General features: G+C 39.8%; 1 protein-coding gene and 1 long non-coding RNA gene across 5 annotated transcripts in view; one reads left to right on the top strand and one right to left on the bottom strand.

Moving 5' to 3' along the window:
• The window catches only part of LOC112546253 (uncharacterized), a 247,303-nt gene that overhangs the window by 166,484 nt on the left and 57,160 nt on the right, over window positions 1-23,659 (bottom strand). The window lies entirely within an intron of this gene.
• Window positions 8,153-23,659, top strand: part of ANXA10 (annexin A10) — a 64,598-nt gene continuing 49,091 nt past the window's right edge. Inside the window, exon 1 of the mRNA XM_006111697.5 lies at window positions 8,153-8,217. Coding sequence (XP_006111759.2) covers window positions 8,200-8,217 — 18 coding nt within the window. The 5' untranslated portion in view covers window positions 8,153-8,199. The remainder of the gene's footprint in view (window positions 8,218-23,659) is intronic.

Below are 23,659 nucleotides of genomic sequence, written 5' to 3'. Positions count from 1 at the left end.
CCCCCTCCACATTTCAAAATGAGTGGCATGTCCACACTACCAAGCCCTGGTTTCCTGCAGGAATAACACACATTTCACAATTGTTATTTCGAAATAGCACTAGTGTGGATGATCCAGCACTGTTAATTCAAAATAATTGACCTCCAGAGGCCTCTCACAGCTGTACTTGTGGCCACTCCTGCCAGCTCCATTGCTCACCTTCTCCTGTGGCGCTTAAAACAACAGACTGCAAGAAAAGGGCTTGTAGCACTCCCGATAGCTACTAGAACTCATGCAGCAACCTCGGCTGCCACTGGCCAGGGACAGAGAAGAGCAGAGACTAACAAATACATTCATAATTTTTGTGGGGTGCTACAGGACCACTTGTTTTTTAAGTTTTGTTTTTTAAAGTTACAGACTTAAGGCCATATCTAAACTGTAAGGGTAAATCAGAAAAAGAAATGCAATTTGCCTATCTTTTTTTGCTTTGCTGTTGAAAGAGGTTTTTCTGAAATTTGGTGCATCTACATGGCGCCAAATTTGGAAAAAAGTCCTCTTTCAACACATCCCTTCTTCCTCATAAAACAAGGTTTACAGGGATGGCGAAAGAGCGTGTCCACTTTTAAAAAAAAATTCCCCCAAAAAGCAGATGTGCTCCTCATTGCTTTTCTGGGATATCTGTGGTATCCTGGAAAAGCACTGCAGTCTAGACGTAGCCTATCATGGCTACCCCTCTAAGATTTTGCCAAGGAAGGAATAATTGCCTGTTTTTGTCTGTATTTTAATCTGAGTTTATCAGGACAGGTGTTCAAAGTGCACTATATTATTTTAGAGGATATGTAGCAGTTTATGGATCTTAGCAACACTCCTGCATTAACACAGCTATAGAACAACATAATGTTTTTATGCCATCAGTGTTTTTCTGTATGTATAAATTTCTTATGCAGTTCCCTGTGCCCAAAATGCCCTTTATGATTCTGTGGTTCATGCAGCTTCATTGTCGCCCTACAAATCCCTTTTCCAGACTCATTTCTTTTGATTGATCTTCCAACACCGACCTTTATACTACCACTCTCTTAAGACATTTTAATCCTCAAACTGTTTTTAGCATATTTTATAAGATTCTTAAAACGGTATTGCAAAAGAAGTGCATGGATCAGAAGTATATTCCCTGACTTGTTTAATGCAGTAATCCTCAGGCTTCCTATACCATTATTCAGCACCCTTTGCTTGTTTGTGTGTGCTGTCCTGCCTTTAACTTATTAGGAAAGCCCTTTAAACCAGGTAGCTATATTTTTATTTTGACTATAAGATGCCAGGCCCACCACTCCATTTACATACATACAAACAGGGCTAGATTCAGGGTGGCTGGATATGCTCACCACCCCCCAGGGCAGCCTGCTTGCCAAAGGTCAACGGAGCACAGCATGCTCTGGCCGCACCCCTTCCTCTTACACCTTGTACACAGTGTTCTTCCATAGATAAAACTCAGACCTGGGAGTTATAAGACCTGGAGTTGATTCCTTGCGTCTCTACTGATTCACTATTACTTATCTATGTATACGTCACTTTCCCAAGCTATGAAAGGAGGATATTACTCAACCTCTCTTTAAAGCTGATAGGGATTTAGAGATAATAAAGTACTGTACTTTTCAAGCTTGTTCAGATATATACATGCTCATATGGCCAGTGCAATGCATTCCAAATGTATACAACATACATTCATAAGTTCTTCAAATGTGATGGTGGAAGTAGAGTTAAGCTATAGGTGATGGAAGCTATCACCATGTTTCATCCACATCCTGAATACTGTGTACAGATGTGGTCATCATCTCAAAAAAGATATATTGTCATTGGAAAAGGTTCAGAAAAGGGAAATAAAAATGATTAGGAGTTTGGAACAGGTCCCATATGAAGAAAGATTAAAAATACTGGGACTTTTCAGCTTAAATAAGGGAAGGCTAAGGGGAGGTGGGGGATAAGCTAGTGATTTATAAAATCAGAACAGCTATGACAAAAGTGAATAAGGAAAAGTTATTTACTTGTTCCCATAAGAATTAGGGGTCAAATGAAGTTAATAGGTTGCAGGTTTAAAAACAGACAAAAGGCAGTTTTTCTTCATGCAACACACAGTCATCCTATGGAACTGCTTGCCAGAGGATGTGAAGACCAGGATTTTACCAGGGTTCAAAAAAGAACTAGATAAATTCATGGAGGTTAGTGTAGCCAGACAGGAACCCCCCCTGTAACATCCATCTTTGCTTGCCTGGAGCATGCAGGGCACACAGAGCAGAAAGTCTTGAACAGGAGGCTCAGGATGTGCAGGCTCAATGACCGTGAATGGCTGTAAACAGAGATATGCCAATTGCTGACCAAGAGGCTGCCGAGGAGTGCCCTTGACTAAAATCCCATATTGATACGAACACACAGCCGTCTGCGGGGGGAGGAATCTCTCGCCCAGTAAAAATATGTCTAGTACTCACGATTTAGTTATCTCTCTTGCAAGTGTAAATTAAGTTGAAACTTGCTTGTAAGAACTGGTGCCACAAAACGGACCAGTACAATTCGACATTTTAGATAAGAAAGAGGATACGGGCCCCCAGGGGTATAAAGATGGGTCCAGCAGCACATTTACTCTAAGCATCAATCTACCATCTATCTGCTGGTCGGGTTAGGTGGGTGTTTGATCTCCCGAGGTTCCATGGGGACGCCCACCTCGTATTCGTCTTTCGTAGGAATTGAGGGACCGGCTCCTGGCTTGACTCGCTGGAGTCGAGAGGCACAGAAAGGGGTAAAAATTGTACCTGGATGTGGTCCTTTGTCTTAAGTGTACACATAAACTTAGAGCTCTTTAAAGATTAAGCTGTCACTTGGTACCATTATTTCTATTTTCTATCTTTATTTTCTTTGTAACCATTAAGATCTATATTTGCTAGTAGTTAAGAAATACAGCAATAGCCATTGTAACCATAAGATCTGTATTTGCTAGCAGTTAAGAAAGAGAGCAATAGCCATTGTAACCATATGATTTATAAGCTACTTTAATAAACCTGTAACTGTTTAAGCTTTAACCTGTTTTGTCCTTCAGTTGCTATAACAGAACCAAGAACAATTTAAAAGAACTTCAGCTGGTCATAAGGGACAGGTATAGGAAGAGCTTGGGCGTTTGGATCATGTCACTCCCAGGTGACAGATCCATTGGGGCATCTCTCAGTCTTCCCTAGACTGCCTGCTGCGAAGGGATCCTGTATCCTAGCAGCTAAAATCTGAGGTATAATAAGCTCTTCCTATAAACAGGGGCATCTGTCAGCCTGTTGGCTGCCCTCTGCGACGGGACCCCGGTCCTAGCAGTAAAGTCACGGACGTTAAACCTTTTCTCAGCACACACACACACACACACACACACACACACACACACACACACACTGCCCTGACCGTCGGCTGACAGTTAGGTCCATCAATGGCTATTAGCCAGGATGAATAAGATTGGTGTCCTTAGCCTCTGTTTGTGAGAGGCTGGAAATGGATGGCAGGTGAAGGATCACTTGATGATTCCCTGTTCTGTTCAATGCCAGAGGCCCCAGAGGGAGTGGTCATGTCAGAAGACAGGATACTGGGCTAAATGAACCTTTGGTCGGACCCATTATAGCCATTCTTATTTTCTTAGCAGAGTTAAGCTCTTCTTTGACTATCTTTTATCTTCCCATGACTCATTCTCACACTGTCCTTCCTCCTCATAGTTGTAATATTACAGTTTTACCAGCTCAGGATGCATAATATTTGATTCCCCCACAAAATTACAAGGTATATTTAGCGATACAAAGAGAAAGTCCCATGCCTGTAACACATTACTCTGTCATATTTGCTGTAGACTGGACAAAAGCTAGCAGTACACGTGTGTTTCTTGGCCATTACATTTCTGTTCTCTGAAAAATCTCTACAGCAACACATGAAGCTTATAATGCCTTCAATTTGCACTTTGTTTTTCATAGATGTAAATAACTGATATTCATTTCTCTGTAATTAATATCAGGACGAACAACAACAACAATTAATATCAAATAATCCTATTTTAGAATGTAACTTATTTTTAGTTCTCATTTTAATTAAATTATTTTTATAAGTTTTAGAAATTCATTACACCGGGTTCGTTTTAGTCAGTCTTCCCATTAGCACCAAAAAGAAAAATGTCAATTTGAATTCCTAATCCTAAATATGTTAATTATCAACTTCATCAGACAGAGCAAAAGAGGAGTCTAAGTGGAAGATCCTCCAGAGGATAGGATGGGCAGGAGTGGTGTCCTTAGCCTCTGTTTATCAGAAGTTGGGAATGAGTGACCCTTGATGATTACCTGTTTTGCTCATTGCCTCTGGGGCACCTGGTGTTGGACACTGTCAGAAGACAAGTTACTGGGCTAGATGGACCTTTGGTACAACCCAGTATGGCCGTTCTTATATTCACCAAACAGGGCAGAGGAGGAGGGAATCCAGCCTCCTTCACTGTCACTGAAAGGCAAAATGGCAGTGTTAGTCTCTCTGATAGGAGGCAACATTGTTGGGGGAGGAACACACTCCTCAATCAGCTGCAACATGTATGGACCTTTAAAAGGAACAGGAAGGGGAAACCTCAGGGTGTGTCTAGACTACATGGCTCTGTCGACAGTTTATTTGGCAGTTTATTCAGCATAGTCAAAGTGGGAATTTAAATAATCCCCACTTCATTAAAATAAACATGGCCGCCAAGCTGTGCTGACAATCAGCTGATCCAGCACAGCAGTCTAGACACGGCGTAGTCGACAAAGGTATGCCCTTTTCACATGGGTCTGGACTTTACATTATGTGCCATGCATACCACAGGTCCTGGTTTTGTTTTCTTGTTTTAGACCTGTAGTCCCTTATCATGGCAGATTTTGACACTGAAGGATTAAAATATTGTAAACATAATCCATTTTGTATTGTACTGAATGTTAGTCATTAATCACACTGCATTTTATTTACTCTTCATGGCAAAATAAGAAATCAAAAAAAAGTCAGAGCCTGTAAAGAGAAACTAATATTTGTTCCAAAATGAGGACAGCCAGGAAACCTATGTTGGGTTCTGCCACTGTCTTGTTGTGTGAATCTGGGCAAGTCACTGAACTTATCAGTGGTTCAATTTCCTTGTTTATGAAATGGGGAATAACATGTCTATAAAATGGGGAATAGAATGTCTAAGTCATTTATTATAAAGCACTTGAAGTAAAGGAATGTAAAGTGGTATAAGACAGTAGTTTTATTTATTATGATAAGTGAAAAGGACAACTTTAATTAATAGGCATCAGGCTTAAAAAACAAACAAAAAAGTACTTCTTCACACATGCATAGTCAGTCTTTGAAACTCATTTTCAGGGGATGTTGTAAAGGCCATAACTAGATAAGTTCATGGAATACAGATTCATCAGTGGCTATTGGTCAAGATGGCCAGGGATGCAAACCCATGCCCTGGGGTCCCTAGCCTCTCACTGACAGAAGTTGGGAAAAGACAATGAGGAATGGATCACTCTGTGATTGCCAGTTATGTTCATTCTCTCTGAAGCCCTTAGAGCTGGCCACTGTTGAAAGACAGAATACAGGGCTAGTTCTTATGACGCTATCCTACAGTGCTAAAAAGCCTTACCTATTTCATAGGCATACAGAAATATACAGATATTTTGGAGGGTTTTTGTTAGGATTGACATTCACAGCCACTCATATCCTACAAACCATCCCAAACCAGAGAAGTTCCCTAGTGGAAAATCCTTGAAAAATGAAAAGCATAGATCCCAAGTTTGTTTATAGACAATAGTAATGATACTACATCAGTAGAGCTCAAAACTCTTTTTTTTTTTTTTTTTTTTAAAAAGGGGGTCAAGTATCATTATCCTCATTTTACGTACAGGCACATTAAGGCATAGGAATGTCCAAGGTCACTCAGATCAGCAGTAGAGCCAGGATGACCACTGGGTGGTCTGAGTTCCAATCTATTGATCTATCCACCAGGCCATAATACACCTCCTAAATAAATTAATGAACCAGCTCTTTCAAAAGTGCATTATAAATAATACAAGTGGTTTTTTTTAAAAAAAACACACAATTAAGACTCTTAGTTCATTTCAGCTTGAAGTAATATACATCTCTTAATAAAATTAAGTCTCTTGGCAGGTTTTTAGATAGAACAGTGGAAACCAATGTTCCCTCTATTTTATCCATCCATGCGGAGAATAAATTTTGCCATGTGCACCAAAGCACATGCAGATGTGCACCACAAGTAGAATCACATGCTGCCAACTATGCCAGCTGTTGGTGCTGTGTTAAACAGCCAGGCAGCATTTGAATCTCCCCCGAGTGACCACCCAAGTACTCAGCAAGGAGGAAACATTGGTAGGCTATGTCTAGACTGCAGTGCTTTTCCAGAACACCAGGGTATACCAGAAAAGCAATGCCATGTCCAAGGAATGGGTCTGTTTTAAAAAAAAATAAAAGCAGACACTCTTCCATCATCCCTGTAAACCTCGTTCTACAAGGAAAAAGGGATGTGTCTAAAGAGCAGGTTTTTCCAAAATTTGACACCATGCAGATGTGCCAAAATTCAGAAAAGCCACTTTGACAGAAAAGCAGAAAAAGATATGCAACTTGCAGTTCGCAATTTGCGTATCTTTTTCCACCTTATCTTTGTAATCTAGACATAGCCGTAGTAACCCATAATAGCATCTTTTCTAATAAAAACCTAGGATGCACACTTAGTTCTCTCATCTGTATTTTAAACTTTTAAGTAGGAATGAAGGAAGATATTTCAGGAAATGTCACATTTCCTGACACCGTAAATAAATTATAATAATTTTATTAGCAAAGGGAATAAAGGTGGAGGTTGCTTTAAGTACGTGCTCAATAAGATCATGATCCAACTAGCACAGTATCTTGTCTTCCAACAGTAGCCAATGCTAGGTGCTTCAGAGGGATGAACAGAGCAGGTCAATTATTAAGTGATCCATTTCTGTCATCTACTCGCATCTTCTGTCAGTTGGAGGCTTAAGGATACCCAGAGCTGGGGGTTGTATCTATGACCATCTTCGCTAATAGCCAAGGTCATTCATGACTTTATAGATCTTTATCATAACCCTGTTGATTAGTTGCCTCTTTTTCAAGCTGAAAAAAAGTCTATTTCAATATCTCCTCACTTAGAAGCCATTCCATACCCTTAATCACTTTTGTTCCTCTTTCCTATATCTTTCCCAATATATCTTTTATTTAGCAGCCAAATTACACAGTATTCAAGATGTGGGAATTCCATGGATTTATTCCATGACATTAGGATATTTTTTGTTTTATCTACCCCTTCCCTAACAACTATTATATATTGTACAGATATTTTTAGAGAATTCACCACAGTGACTTCAAGATCTGTTTCTTGAGTGATAACAGCTCACTTAGGTCACATCATTTCTATGTATAATTGGTATTATGGTTTTCTAATGTGCATTACTTTGCATTTACCAACACTGAATTTAATCTGCTGTTTTGTTGCCTAGTCACTCAATTCTGTGAGATTCCTTTGTAACTCTTTCCAGTTTGCTTTGGATTTAAACTAACCGGAGTAATTTTGTATAAGATTTGTCATCTCACTGTTTAGCCCTTTTTCTAGAATATTAATCATTTTTATGACAACTGCTATGCCAATTTAAACCAAATGAGGATCTGACCCGGTAACTACACAAACATTAGGTAGAGTCAGTACAGCATCCATGTCATGCCAGCTGGAAATAGTCAATAAAATATATACTGGACTAAATGACTCAGCCATAGGAAAAAATGAGCTAGAGACATTTTAAGGCTGGAAGTCAATCATTAACGTAAGTATTTTCTGTAGCTTAATACTTCATTCCTTGATTGGCTAAATTCTGTTTCTTAAATCAACACATTAGCGCAATAAGATACTATTTGTTTTACGTAATAATCCTGCTTAGTCATATATGATTAATGGCTAAGTATACATAGTGAATCTGTAAAATCTGGGAATGTGCAGTACCAAGAGTTGCTCCTACTTCATTGTTACCTGGGAGTCAAATGTGATTGGTAGAAGAGTATCAGTTTGATTGGGTGGTTCCAGTCAGTCCTCTTCAAAGTAATAAGCATTACTTATAGCAATTTTAAGTATTGTGAATCCTACTTTGAGCTCTGCTGAACTTGAAGACTTACACCAAAATGTATTGTGGAGGTTATGTAAGTAGAATGATCAGTTCTGCCAAGTCTTTCAAACTTAACAGAATGTTAGTAGCGCAGATCTTCAGCTGGCGTGAATAAATGCATCTCTATTGTAGTCAATTTACTGCCATTTTATGCAGGTATAGATCTGGCCTGAGGTTTTTATGTGATATCTAAAATGTGGATATGTTGAATGAGAGAATGAAGAATGTTGTTTGTACAGTTCACATACATTAAAATGTTAGCTCTAAAACAAAAATGTGTCTTACCATTTACTTCTGAGATTTGAGTGTTCATGGATGATATTTAGATATAAAACAGAGATACATAATTTTGTACCATCACTAAACAATAAAGTTTTTCATTAATCCATTAAAAAAGGGCAAATTTAAGTATCCTCACAAAATAAGTACAACCTGAAAAACATTTTTAGTTTGGACTAATTTGTTAGCTAAAAATATTAACACCCTTAAAAATGGAAGTTTTATTTACAGAATCAAAGAGAGCAGACTGTTGTACTGGTTTAGTAAAAGTTTGTAGTTCTGAAGTATGCCTCTCTCCTCTGAAGGAGTCAAAACGAATGCATAGAAATTTGGCATGACTTGGCCTAAAAATTATTTAAGACAGTCTTAAAATCTCATATTCTGCCTGCTTTTTATCACTATTTAATTCCTACATTGTCACACAGCTTATTAAAAATAAACAAAACTTTTCAATCATCTGATGGTATTGATAAATATTGCCTTTTTATTATGTTTCATACATAATACACTTCAGAACTTTTTTTAGAAGAACGACGTGTGTTTGTGTTACAAGTTACAATAAACATGTTTTATGGGTAAGTATTTATTTTTGTTGGGGATATTTTAAGTTATATTCAATTTGTTTATATTTTGAAAAAGGAAAAATATTCAGAAATTAAAACTGACTCTCAATTATGTGACCAATCATGGGAAATGGTGTTGATTAAATGTGCCAGATTAATAAAGTTGTACCATGGTGCATGCGCTTAGTTCTTTTTGAGAGCAAATTATAAAACTGCTTTATATATATGGAATGTGTGTAACTGTACTGGTTAAGGAATTTCATACCCTTTTAATGATTAATCCTAGGATAATAGTGTATTTTTCCAAAACACTCTGTATATGTGCAGGCATCCCCAACTGATTTACTAATCAGATACATAATTTAAAAATTGCTAATGCTTTCAGTATTGAAGGTTAATTATTCCAGTCTCACTGAAAAAACATTTCTTTCTAGAAAACTATATTGCATTTGTTTCTCTAGACAAATAACTATTCAGTATATGTTTCCATAATGTGTTTGTCTTTGATCTGTGATTTGGGATCTTCATTACATTACTAGACCTAAGACTCCACTTAAGAGCTGAAAGTTGTTTTCTTTCTTTCTACTGTGTTATGAATGTATTTCATTTTACTAGAGTGAAAGAGGAAGAATTAGGCAGTCTGACACAACTAGAAGACTGATTTTTATCTGGAGAAGTCACCAAGTTTAGTTTTTGTATTCTTCTGATTAATCAAGTCCAATTGTATTTGAGTAATTAATATATACTGATAGTATTGTCTGGTATTAATGTTAATATATTACATTACCACAGAAGAGAATTATTTCACTTTTTCATCACTAAAGACTGCTAAATCTAATATTAATCAGATTTAATGATATTGCAGCTAAGTGATCTCTTTATAACTTGAACACACAGTACCGTCAGGGGGGCTGAGAGAATTGCCAAGCCATGGGTAAGATTGGGGGAGAATAAAGGGAAAGCAGAGGAGGTTCATCTGAGTCACAGTACCTCTCCAGGCTAGTCCTAGCATGGTACCATTTATACACATCTTTTACAGAGGGCTAAAGGCACAATCTAGACCTAACTATTTCCTAGAGGAATCCCAATACAATATTAATTTAGAAACACAAGAAAAAGCAAAGTCATTGTTCATATCATTTTTAGAATTATTAATTTTCTAAAAATCATTTTTGCATATGGCTCTCTGAATGGTTACCTTGATTTGAATACATTAAGGCTTAAGAATGCAAACCAGAAAGTGCTCCCAACAACAATCCTGCCAAACAAAGAAACTGCATTTGACTTCATTATTGTGGTTGTGTACCAGAAATGGTTCCCCATAGTACGCAAACTGAAAAACTACCAGAAATTAGATAAGAAGGCAGCCATTGCCCTTCATAAAATACATGTATCAGGAAAAGTAGAGGACTGAAGCAGTTATATTGAAAAGCTTGTGTGCCATTATTGATAATAAAATCACAAATTAAAACTACTCTTAGCAATTTTCATATAACAAAGCTGTACCACAGAAGATCTCTTTGAGAAAGCATAACTAGTTCATAAGAGATTAGAATAAGTAGCTAGCTTTTAAAGCATGCATTTTCTGACAGAAGTTATTCACAGCTGAAAACATTCAATCCAATGAAATCTGACTTAGATTGTTTGTTATCAGCAGTATGACTTACTAAGCAAATATTATTAGAAGGTTGTTCATACTTCAGATTACTTTTGATATAATAAGACTGCATTGTATGGACTTTACACACCATAATTCAGTAAAAGCTGTGAAAACATAGCTACGGCCTCAGCTTCAGGCTTATAAGGAACTGCTTAAAGCTTTGGTTGAGGAAAGAAAAAGTTGTAACTTTTGTTACAGTGAAATCAACACATAAGCAGACCTCAATGTCCTGACCAGTATGTCAAAGTGGAAAAAAAAAACCCAACAACAACCTTTAACACTAGCATACAATGTGCTCTTTATTAAGCCATTGCAGTTGTATTTATCTTCACTGAACCTTATCTACTAGAACCACATTTCCAAAACTGGGCATCTAAAGTTTGGCCATAAAAATGCACTTGTATGGAGCCATAGGTACAAAAGCTACAATTCAGTAGTTGCAGATACATATTCTGATTCACATATGCAAATATGAAGGTTAGGTGTGCATTGGTATTTCTGAGGACTGAGGATTTGAAAAAATATCCCTTAATCCTACATATAATATTACAAATGTACTCAATGCTGAACAGTAGCAAAGCAGAAAAATAAACATAAAGCAGGGGTGCCCAATATACCTTGAATGTGAGATTTTTAAAAGTTTCCTGAAGATAATGGAGGAAACTTGAAGTAAACTCAGTAAAGAAGATATTCTCATGATGTACAGAAGAGGAAGCAAGAGCTGGTAAAGAAGCTGAGACAAGAGGCCAGATCATCAGCTGATGTAAATTGTTATAGCTCCATTAATGTTAATTGATACCAGTTGAGGTTCGGGCTCATGTTTTCTAATTACACTCTATAGATCACTATTCCTTAAGGCTAAATTATTATGTGTTTTTTTCTGAATGGATATAGTCATCATGAAATAGATCTGGTCCCAGATGATAATAAATAGTTTTACAATCCTGAATTCAGTTTATTTATATACTAGAGTCTGCTGGGGAAGTTGCAAGTGCATTTATATTTTTATATATTGAAGAAATCATGTAAACCAATTTATTTATTTTGTGGTCCTCCACAGATGAATATCGATACAAGCTATGTGGGGGGAGGAGTCTACTTAACATGAGGAATTTATAAACAGTGAAGATAAATTGCTCTTCCATAGTTTTCATGTGTAAACTACAGGTACAAGACCACTTAATGCCCATATATGTGCTTGCTATCTATGCATGAACCACAATTTATTATGACTATAAGTCTAAACTCATAGTCTGCATGAGTTTTATATCTGTGTTAACCTACCAAAATGAAACCTGCACAATACTCATACTATCATAACTATGTACTATGTAGAAAATGAATTAATTCAGTACAAAAGCTCTAATAATTAAAATGCACATCTAGAGCATTAGCAACTCCGGGTACAACAGCGCAAATGTCAACTTTGGTCCAGGACCTCCAAGGTATTTAGCATTCTCAACTACTCATCTCACAAAATTTGCCCAGCACTTGCTGAACTAGATTCCTAGTGCATACTATACTTCCCTTTCAACTCAGTACTCCTACTGAAGTCAACAGGAGTTTGGCTGCTATGTTGAATTTATTATTGGAGTCATAATACCAATCTCTTCTTTCCTTCCTCATCAATGCTTATAACAATCAATCTAGAAATGACTGGCTAACATTTTTTCTCCCTCAAAGCCTGATTCAAAGCCCACTGAAATCAACAGAAAGGCATTTTTTATGTTTTTTATGGTTCTGGCCATAATACCAGAAAAGTTAAATGATTCAAATATGCTTCTCTTCTTTTTAACATTCAGCAAGGAGTCTTGTCATTTGAAAAATGTTTTGTTTTGTTCCTGGGACTGAGTTGGATGATGGCTTATTTAGAAAAATTAAATGAAGTGAAAACACTCCTAAAATTGGCAATGGTATCACCTTTCTTGCAGAAAACTGCACTATTATTTTTACTGCAGCAGAGTTAATATCACCATGAAATATAATTTATGATCACAGCAAATGGCAATATATGTATCGTAAGTGTGAAACTCAGCCTCACAAGGTTGTTGTGAACATGAACTTCACTTAGATCTTGTAGTTTAGTCTCTTGTTCTGCCATTGCTCTGATTTTAGCAGTTTCATATTTCATCACCTCTGTCAAATATTTCTCATGAATACTGCTGCACATTTTTGTATGTGGGAAGCAGAAAAACATAGTCAATGTAGTGAGGTGAGATAATACTGCACTATACACTGGAGTTAAAATACTGTGATTGCATTATTAGTCTTTTGTCAGTAATTAAAGTCTGACTTTTTCACTCAGGAAAACTTCATATATGTGAGACTAAAAGCAGCCTTTATGGCTATGAAGAGTCACTAAGGGTCTGATTAACTTCTGCTGAGGTGAATAGGAATATGAATATTGACCTCAATGAAAATTGGACTGGACCCTAAAATGGGCAGACTGTAATGCAGCAATGGGCTACAAGATTATTCAATTTTTTAATAGATTTTTCCCTATTCTAAATGCCACAAATATGAATCCAAAACCAATTTCAGCAATCTAACTGAATTCATTGTAATTACAGGGAAAGTTTGGGTTTAAATGAAACTATTTTTCTATAGGTCAAAGAAATGTACTCAATCCAGAGATAAAAGGTTTCAATTTAGGTTTTTAAGGTTATGAATTATAAGATTACTGAGTTACAATAAAGGAACAAGTTTAATTGTCAAACTTTCACAAGTTTATTTTGAACATCTTTTTTTCTCTAAAATAAGGACAAGATGTTATTAATACAGCCTAGTTTTGTTCTCAATCCAGTGTTTTGACTATTGCTACTCTTTCCTGGCATTTTATAAGATTCCTTTTTTGTAATAGCTGGTGTCAATAATGCTTAGGGCAAATGGTCCTATCCCATTGTTTGTTTAGGGCTAGTATTTTCACTACTGGGTATATTAGTCATTCTTTATCTTTCTTCTATTTAGGATTGTTTTAATTTGGGGTCCAGAGAGTTTTCTCTTATTTTTCTTAGCTGATCATCTGCAGCTGATGACCTGTCTCAAAGCATTTTACACCACCTGTTTCCTATTTTGGGAAAGAAGCTGTAGTAACTGTATGTTCTTATTCGCTATGATTTATGATGTGCTCTGTGGTCCTGAAAAATATTTTAGGCTAATCTTCAGAAGCAGTTATTATAATGTGATTGCTGTCTCACAGCTGTTGGAATTTGATGATGTACCAGTGTTATGCTGTGTCTAATAACTCATTCTGTGTGATGGGGAGCTGATACTTGAATTATTCAGAACCTTGTTGGATATTTCATTCACTGGAGGATGCTTAAGGCTTATTTTGCCTGCATATTTGGAGACATTTCTTTCAGAGAAAATTCACTGCTATGGTTAGGGATTTTTTCAGGATGTGTTAGACAGTGCATTTTGAAAATTAAAGTAGGAATAGGACATAGGAGGGAACGAATAAACACTCCTGCTGTGGCCATTCTAAAGCCCAAGCAAATGGAGGAACAGAATCTTGTTCCTTTCCTTCTGCTTCTCCTAAACAACAAAGATCAAAAGACCCATATGATATACAAACAAAAGATAGGTGGACACAGACTCAAAACTAAGTATGCTGGTTGCAGACATAGCTGAAATCAGCCAGACTGGACAAAGGAAACAAAAACAGGACCCTGGCTTTCCACAATGCCTGATATCTTAAATTGGGGGGAAACACCCCTTTGGTCAACTGTCTGAGAATTAAGGGCTATAAAGTCCAAATATACACACTCATCAGTGGAGTTTTGGGTGCATAGGACCCTGGTAATGAGCAAGTGCTTAGACAATGTGGAGTCTGTCCATATTATGCTTGGCTGATGCAGCAACTCATGATGTCTGATTCTATTAAGTGGTCAAAGGACATCTACACAGAGCACATCATCAGACATCAGCAATATCAGGAAGGATTGACAAGAGCAGCATAAGAGACACAGCCAGGAAAGTAACTGGCCTCACAGCATCAGGACCTAGTTATTTTAACTGTATTTTCTAACACACAGCCTACCTTAAATTCTGACTTACTGAGGGACAATCTCCACTCATTGATATATTTGCTCTCCACTACCAACTCTCTGGCTGTGTCTATACTGGCGCGATCTTGCGCCAGAGCTATGCAAATGAGGCTCAGCGTGGAATATCACCGAGCCTCATTTGCATAACTAATGAGCTGCCACTTTGCGGAAGAGGCTCTTGCACAAGACGGAGCTGTCTACACTGCCCCTTCTTGAGCAAAGCTGTTATGCTGATTATTTTCAGGCATAACGGCTTTGTGCAAAGGGGTTTTTCTTGCGCAAGAAGGGGTAGTGTAGACAGCTCCGTCTTGCGCAAGAGCCTCTTCCGCAAAAATGGCGGTTCATTAGTTATGCAAATGAGGGCGATATTCCACGCTGAGCCTCATTTGCATAGCTCTGGCGCAAGATCGTGCCAGTATAGACACAGCCTCTGGGTATGTTGCTCCTGGAAACTTTTACACTGTACTTGATTGCTAATATTCAAGCAGTATTGTTAAACTTGCACACCTCAATCTCTCTTATTGCTGATTATGTACTACATGTATCCTTCAACCCTTGGGCTAAACTTTGATTAGTAGGTAATCCAAGCAAGGTGCCCATAAGTACAGAAACTCTCTCAACTTGCATACTATGCACATTTAACATTAACTTCAATACATATTTTACATTTATAACTGCATTTTGGTGTTGACCACTCTCAAAACAAAGGTGATTGTTCTGCTCCATTTGCCTTAGTTAGAGAATTACACACTGATCCAAATCTCCTCCTTAGGTCACACCAATCTGTTGTAATTGGATCAAATACTCAGTGACAACGCTTCTAAACCTTGTGGGTCTGGGTAGGGACTGATCACTGTTTCTTTCTATGCATTTCACAGGTATACCAGAGGGCTACGTCTATACTGTGCTTTCTTGCACAAGAAAATATGTAAATGAGGCGAAGCAGTGAATATCTCCATGCCTCATTTGCATACTTAATTAGCTGCCATTTTTGCGCAAGGAGCTTTTGTGCAAAAAGGATCCGTCTGCATTAAAAATAAGCGGCAGAATGGCTCTTGTTCAAGGGGGGGTTGCACAAAAAGGAGCCGTGTAGACAGCCAAAAATGGCAGCTCATTAAGTATGCAAATGAGGCACGGCGATATTTACTGCTTTGTCTCATTTTCATATTCTCTTGCGCAAGAGGGGCCAGTCTAGATGTAGCCCTGCTGTCTGACATCCTCCTTGGTCAGTGGAATTATGTAGTGCAACTATCTAGCCCCAACAACCAGTGCTCAGTCCTCAGGTTCTCCTACATTTTCCTGGTTCCATTCTTCATGGACAAAAAGGCTAGAAAGCAAGGGTATGTCTACACTACAGCACTAATTCGAACTAACTTAGTTTGAATTAGTTAATTCGAACTAAACTAATTCGAATTAGCGCATCTAGACTTAAAAACTAGTTCGAATTAGCGTTTTGCTAATTCGAACTAGCATGTCCACACTGAGTGGACCCTGAACCGGGGCTAAGGATGGCCGGAAGCAGTGCCGGCAGGGCATCAGATTAGGACTTGGAGTGTGGAGCTGCTGCCTCAGGCTAGCCGAGGGCTGCGCTTAAAGGGACCCGACCCCCACCCCAGACAGACAGTTCTCAGGGGTGCCCTGCTTGCAAAGCAGTCCTGGCTTGGAGTGCCCTGAGTGCCCACACTTGGCACATCACAGCACTCGGCCATCAGACCGGCTGCACTTGCCGCAGGCAGCCATCCAGAGGGGGGGGTCAATCGGGGGGCTGCAGGAGAGCTTCCACCCCGAGGAGCCTGCAGAGCCACCCCAGTCCTCCCCATTGGGGGCTCGTACCCCATTCCTCCCTCACCTCCTTCCACTTACCCTTCCCTAGCCCCCCCTTCCTGATGTACAAAATAAAGGACACGTGTGGTCAAAAATAGAAACTCTCTTTATTGAACAAAACTCGGGGAGACCAGGAAAAGAAGGTGGGAGAGGGGAAGAGAGAGGGTGGGAGAGGGGAGGGCAACTAAAATGATCAGGGGTTGGGAACAGGTCCCATATGAAGAGAGGCTAAAGAGACTCGGACTTCTCAGCTTAGAAAAGAGGAGACTGAGGGGGGATATGATAGAGGTCTATAAAAGCATGAGTGGTGTGGAGAGAGTGCATAAAGAAAAGTTCTTCATTAGTTCCCATAATAGAAGGACTAAAGGACACCAAATGAAATGAATGGATAGCAGGCTTTAAACTAATAACAGAAAGTTCTTTTTCACAAAGCAAATAGTCAACCTGTGGAACTTCTTGCTGCAGGAGGCTCCTTGCTGCAGGGGGTAGGAATGGTGTCCCTGGCCTCTGTTTGTGGAAGGCTGGAGATGGATGGCATGAGACAAATGGCTTGGTCACTGTCTTCGGTCCATCCCCTCCAGGGTACCTAGTGTTGGCCGCTGTTGGCAGACAGGCTACTGGGCTAGATGGACCTTTGGTCTGACCCAGTACGGCCATTCTAAGATCAGGGCTCAGGGTCGGGGGTCTCAGTGGACCACCTTGATTTTCATGCACACCTGCTCCTGGGTAGCCAGGCTGGCAGCTATCCTGCCCTAGACGGCCACTTTCCTGTGCCTAGTGCGGAGGTCGTGGATGAGGCCACAATGTCTGCACTAGACCAGGTGGACCTGGGCAGGCTCCCGGGAGCTGCCAGCCTGGTCCCGGGAAGAGGCGGAGGGCTGGGTGGCAGCAGGTGGCCGGCTCGAGCTGTGCCAGGTGCAGGGTCTGCTGGCTGGGAGCTGGCAGGCTTGCACCTGGCATGGGCACCGTAGCCAGCCCGTGCCCCTTTAAGGGCTCCGGGGCTGGGAGGGGGGCAGACGAGTTTCCCTGGTGGTGCCCAGAGTGGCCACCAGGGAAAGCTGGGGAGGGCTAGCCTCCCACTAGTTCGAATTAAGTGACTACACAGCCCTTAATTCGAACTGCTTAATTCAAACTAGGCGTTAGTCCTCGTAGAATGAGGTTTACCTAGTTTGAATTAAGCGCTCCGCTAGTTCGAATTAAGTTCGAACTAGCGGTTTGTATGTGTAGTGCCTATCAAAGTTAATTCGAACTAACGTCTGTTAGTTCAAATTAACTTTGTAGTGTAGACATACCCCAAGGGACAAAGGCTTAGCAAAATAACTTAAGTCACTGTTGTTTACTCTTTAAAAAAAACCAAGAGTTTCAGATCAATGGAAAACAACAAATAGCCCTGAACAATTCCTTCCATTGAATGCAGCCTATAAATTCTGAGCTTTGGCCAATAACCTTAAGCCAGGCAGAGTCTCTCCTGCTTTCATTGTTCCCTTCAGATAGTGATAGAATAGCTTCCTGCTTAAAGAAGCAGTCTCCTAAAATAATGTCTTTCTTATTTAATCAGGTGGGCTATGTCTACACTGTTGGATTCTTGCGCAAGAACATCTTGTGCAAGGGTTCTTGTGCAAGAAGTCTTGCACAAGAAAACGTCCACACTGCCATGTGCGAGCTGTGCTTTTGCACAAGAGCACCCATGGCAGTGTGGATGCTCTCTTGCATAAGAAATCTCTGATGGCCATTTTAGCCATACGGCTTTCTTGCGCAAGAAATCCCTGCCGAGTGTCCACACTGCCCTCTTGTGCAAGAGCTCCGGTGCAAGAGGGCTTACATCTGTTAAAAAAGAGCGTAGCTCTTGTGCAAGAAGCCCTCTCTTACCACACCACACTGTAAATTTCCTTGCGAAAGAGCGGGCGGGCAATGTGGACACTCTGCAGATTCTTGCGCAAGTACAGCCATTCTTGCACAAGAAGCCGCGAGTGTAGACATAGCCGTGGTGTTTTCCTAACTATATGCTTAGTATGAGGACCTATAGGCTTTATGTCAGGTGATGTTTTCCTAACCACATTTTCAGTATGAGGACCTATTGGCTTAAACTTCTTCAGCTGAGCTTGGAGCTAACCAACACTTCCCTCAGGCTAGTTAATAAGCCAAGCTGCAGCATTTTCTCCTCATTGGCCAACCCTGCCAATTGGCTGCTAAGAGGCCTGTATGTAAGCTCAGCAGTGGCAACAAATTACTAGTATTATTGTTTAGGTTACAACAGGTATGTCTACACTACCCCGCTATTTCAAAATAGCGGGGTAATGTAGGCATACCGCAATTGCAAATGAAGCCCGGGATTTGAATTTCCCAGGCTTCATTTGCATAAGCGGGGCGCCGCCATTTTTAAATCCCTGCTGGTTCGAACCCTGTGCCGCGCGGCTACACGCGACATGAACTAGGTAGTTCGAACTAGGCTTCCTAATTTGAACTACCATTACTCCTCGTGGAATGAGGAGTAACGGTAGTTCGAACTAGGAAGCCTAGTTCGAACTACCTAGTTCGTGCCGCGTGTAGCCGCGCGGCACGGGGTTCGAACCAGCGGGGATTTAAAAATGGCGGCGCCCCGCTTATGCAAATGAAGCCCGGGAAATTCAAACCCCGTGCTTCATTTGCAATTGCGGTATGCCTACATTACCCCGCTATTTTGAAATAGCGGGGTAGTGTAGACATACCCAACTATACCCTCTTCTGTAGCTGCCTTTTTCCTAGCCTTATGCTACAGTTACTTCTTCATTGAGCTTGTGCGGTTCTGGTCTATTTCAGCTTGTCTTCCTTATCTCATTCGTCTAGTAGAGAAAAACATTGATAGCTCTCACTGATATTCCTCTCCAATATGTCCCTCTGTCTAAAGTGAATATGCAATGGAAAAAAATAGACTGTCTGTGTCAAAATTAGCTTTCTAGCTTTTATTGTAACTGAGGGTTACAATGACACAATTGCATTCTTAAAACAAAATGGAATTAACTTAGCCATACTCCTAGGCTACATCTACACGGCAGGCTTCTTGCTCAAGAACTGTTTTGTACAAGAGTTCTTGTGCAAAAGTTCTTGCACAAGAGAGCATCCATACTGCCATGTGCTTTTGTGCAAGAGCTCCATGGCAGTGTGGATGCTCTCTTGCGCAAGAAAGCTCTGATGGCCATTTTAGCTATAGGGGTTTCTTGAGCAAGAAATCCGTGTTGCCTGTCCACACTACCTTCTTGCGCAAGAACTCTTATGTAAAAAGGCTTATTCCTCGTGGGGAGAGGAATAACTCTTCGGCAAGAAGCCCTGTTTTCTGATGCTGTACTGTAAATTTACTTGCGCAAGAATGCGCGTGCGGTGTAGATGCTCTGCAAGTTTTTGCGCAAGAACACTTGTTCTTGCGCAAAAAGCCTGCAGTGTAGACATAGCCCTCATCTCTCTTTCAAATGACCTCTGCATAAGCATGTAAGGAATATGAAGTGAACAACAGGTGGAGATGTGCCCCTTATTTTTCTTCTGGGTGGCTTGCTTCTCTGTTTGGGAGTGGGCTGCACTTCCTCAAGAGCAAGGACTGCAATTGTGCCATAAGCAGAAGTGAAAGCTCCTTCAACATTCTTCCTTCTTTCCCCACCAAATGGACTTGCAAAGGGGGCAGGCCTGGCCTAGTACTAACATATAATGATTCATTCCTTTTTACAGACTTTTTACTCCAGTTCATTCTCATGCACCCTTCTGTCTCTAGAAAATGGTGCACCATGAAGCCACATGTCATAATACAGAGGGTCAGATACTCAGCTGGTGCAAATCAACATAGTTCCATTGACTTATTAGGCAGTGTTTACTTCAGAGTTATTCATTTATTAGTTGAAGGTCTGGTACTTTGAAGTAACCAGTGGTCACCAAATGCTGTCACCTCTCTCCTTTGATTATCAGTGAATATTATACAACTTCATGGAATACTTGGGTATAGTATAAACAATCTGTAATTGTTCTTTATAGAAGATAAGGGGAAATAATTACCTAATTGGAGTCGGTCCTGAACTAGTCAAAAGTTCAAATGCAGTGATTGGCTCAAACCTATAGCTGCATTTTATGAAGATTTGGAAAAAAACAAATGCAATTAATTTAGTAAATTTTCTATCCCCAAAGACTTTCAAGCTAGTTGCATCAAATGATATAGTTTACAACAGGTGCTTCAGGATGGCATTCGAAAACAAAATAATGAAAGTAGTCCTGGAAGAAAATTGACATGCAAAGTTTCAAATTATATGTACTGAAGGTACAAATTATAAGTACTGATGATACAAATAAGAATACAAATTTATCTTCAGAGCACTAGCTGTGTCATATAAGCCAGCTACTGTATTAGTATTTTAAGATTACTTAGTATTTTAAGATTCCTTCATGGGGACCTTAATATTATGTGCAGCAACACAAAGTTCAGTGGATTATTTTATCTTGGCGGAATTCTGAGTCTGAAGAGAAAATGGCCAAAGCTAAATAAGAGCTAATGTTAGAGATTGTCCTAATCAATAAGTGGCCTCTAATACAAACATCTGTGTGAGGTAGACATCCATGTAAAAGCTAAGTATTGTGTGAGGTAATTTAATATTTTGGAAAGACCTGTTTGCGCAAGTTGTGCTGGAATTTTTATTCACAATGTTTTCTCTCATACTGTCTTTTAGCCGGTTTTGCCTTGACCTTGCACATGTAATTTTGTTCTATTTAAAATCATTGTCCCTTGGATTTTTATGGTAATGTAGTTTCCATGTGCATCAGCTTGGATTTCCCTTTCTAACAATGGGCCTAAGATTCTGAGGTTAGCAGTGCCTCTTAATAAGCCAATTGAGGACATTCAGCCTCTGCAAGGATCAGGCCCATTGTCAAAGATCCACAGCTGCTTTTCTGGACAAGATTGTATATTCTTTATGTACTCCCAATTTATGTGCTCATTATCACGCCTAAGCCATATGGTAGTAGGTTTTTCTTTCCTACAGAAGGTACTTTATTTAGCTTTGGGAGATTCATGAAAAAGCTACCAGAGGAGAAGCTGTTCTGGATTTGGTTTTAACAAATAGGGAGGAACTAGTTGAGAACTTGAAAGTGGAAGACAGTATGGGGACAGTGATCACGAAATAATAGAGTTCATGATCTTAAGGAAAGGTAGAAGGAAGACCAGAACAATTGAGGTAATGGATTTCAGGAAGGCAGATTTTGATAAGCTCAGAGAACTTGTAGGTAAGGTCCCATGGGAAGCAAGACTGAAGGGAAAAACAACTGAGGAGAGTTGGAAGTATTTCAAAGGGACGTTGTTAAGGGCCCAAAAGCAAACAATTCCGCTGTGTAGGAAAGATAGAAAATATGGCAAAAGACCAGCTTGGCTTAACAAGGAGATCTTGCATGATCTCAAAATAAAAAAGGAGTCATATAAAAAATGGAAACTAGGTCAACTAACAAAGGATGAATATAGGCAAGCAACACGGGAATGCAGGGGCAAGATTAGAAAGGCAAAGGCACAAAATGAGATCAAACTAGCTACAGGCATAAAGGGAAACAAGAAGATCTTTTATAAATACATTAAAATCAAGAGGAAGACCAAGGACAGGGTAGGCCCACTGCTTAGTGAGGAGGGAGAAGCAGTAACAGGGAACTTGGAAATGGCGGAGATGCTCAATGACTTCTTTGTTTCGGTCTTCACCGAGAAGTCTGGAGGTGTGCCTAACGTAGTGAATACAAGTAGAGAGAGGGTAAGTTTAGAAGATAGGATACACAAAGAACAAGTTAAAAATCACTTAGGAAAGTTAGATGTCAGCAAGTCACCAGGTCCTGATGAAATGCATCCCAGGATACTCAAGGAGCTGATAGAGGAGGTATCTGAGCCTTTAGCTATGATCTTTGAAAAATCATGGCAGACAGGGGAGATTCCAGAAGACTGGAAAAGGGCAAATATTGTGCCCATCTATAAAAAGGGGAATAAGAACAACCCAGGAAACTACAGACCGGTCAGTTTAACGTCTGTCCCAGGGAAGATAATGGAGCAGGTAATTAAGGAAATCATATGCAAACACTTGGAAGGTAATAAAGTGATAGGGAATAGCCAGCATGGGTTTGTGAAGAACAAGTCATGCCAAACTAATCTGATAGCTTTCTTTGATAAGATAACGAGCCTTGTGGATAAGGGAGAAGTGGTGGATGTCATATATCTAGACTTTAGTAAGGCATTTGATACGGTCTCGCATGATATTCTTATTGATAAACTAGGCAAATATAACTTAGAGAGGGCCACGATAAGGTGGGTGCATAATTGGCTGGATAACCGTAGTCAGAGAGTTGTTGTTAACGGTGCTAAATCCTGCTGGAAAGGGATAACAAGTGGAGTTCCTCAAGGGTCTGTTTTGGGACCCGTACTGTTCAATATCTTCATCAATGATGTAGATATTGGGATAGAGAGTACGCTTATTAATTTTGCAGATGATACCAAACTGGGTGGGGTTGCAACTTCTTTGGAGGATAGGGACATAATTCAAAATGACCTTAGCAAGTTAGAGAAATGGTCAGAGGTAAACAGGATGAAGTTTAATAAAGAGAAATGCAAAGTGCTCCACTTAGGAAGGAACAATCAGTTCCATACATACAAGATGGGAAGCGACTGTCTAGGAAGGAGCATGGCGGAAAGGGATCTAGGGGTCATAGTGGACCACAAGTTGAATATGAGTCAACAGTGTGATGCTGTTGCAAAAAAAGCAAATATGATTCTAGGTTGTATCAACAGGTGTGTTGTAAGCAAAACTTATGAAGTCATTCTGCCGCTCTACTCTGCACTAGTTAGGCCTCAGCTGGAGTACTGTGTCCAGTTCTGGGCACCACATTTCAAGAAAGATGTGGAGAAATTGGAAAGGGTACAGAGAAGAGCAACAAGAATGATTAAAGGTTTAGAGAACATGACCTATGAAGCCAGGCTTCATGAACTGGGCTTGTTTAGTTTGGAAAAAAGAAGATTAAGGGGGGACATGATAGCGGTTTTCAAATATCTAAAAGGGTGTCACAAGGAGGAAGGAGAAAATTTGTTCCTCTTGGTGTCTGAGGACAGGACAAGGAGTAATG

Source organism: Pelodiscus sinensis, chromosome 4 (assembly GCF_052426305.1).
Source record: "Pelodiscus sinensis isolate ZL-2025 chromosome 4, ASM5242630v1, whole genome shotgun sequence".
NCBI lineage: Eukaryota > Metazoa > Chordata > Testudines > Trionychidae > Pelodiscus > Pelodiscus sinensis.
Note: the sequence above shows the minus strand (reverse complement) of the source record. Positions and strands in the feature narration are given on the sequence as shown.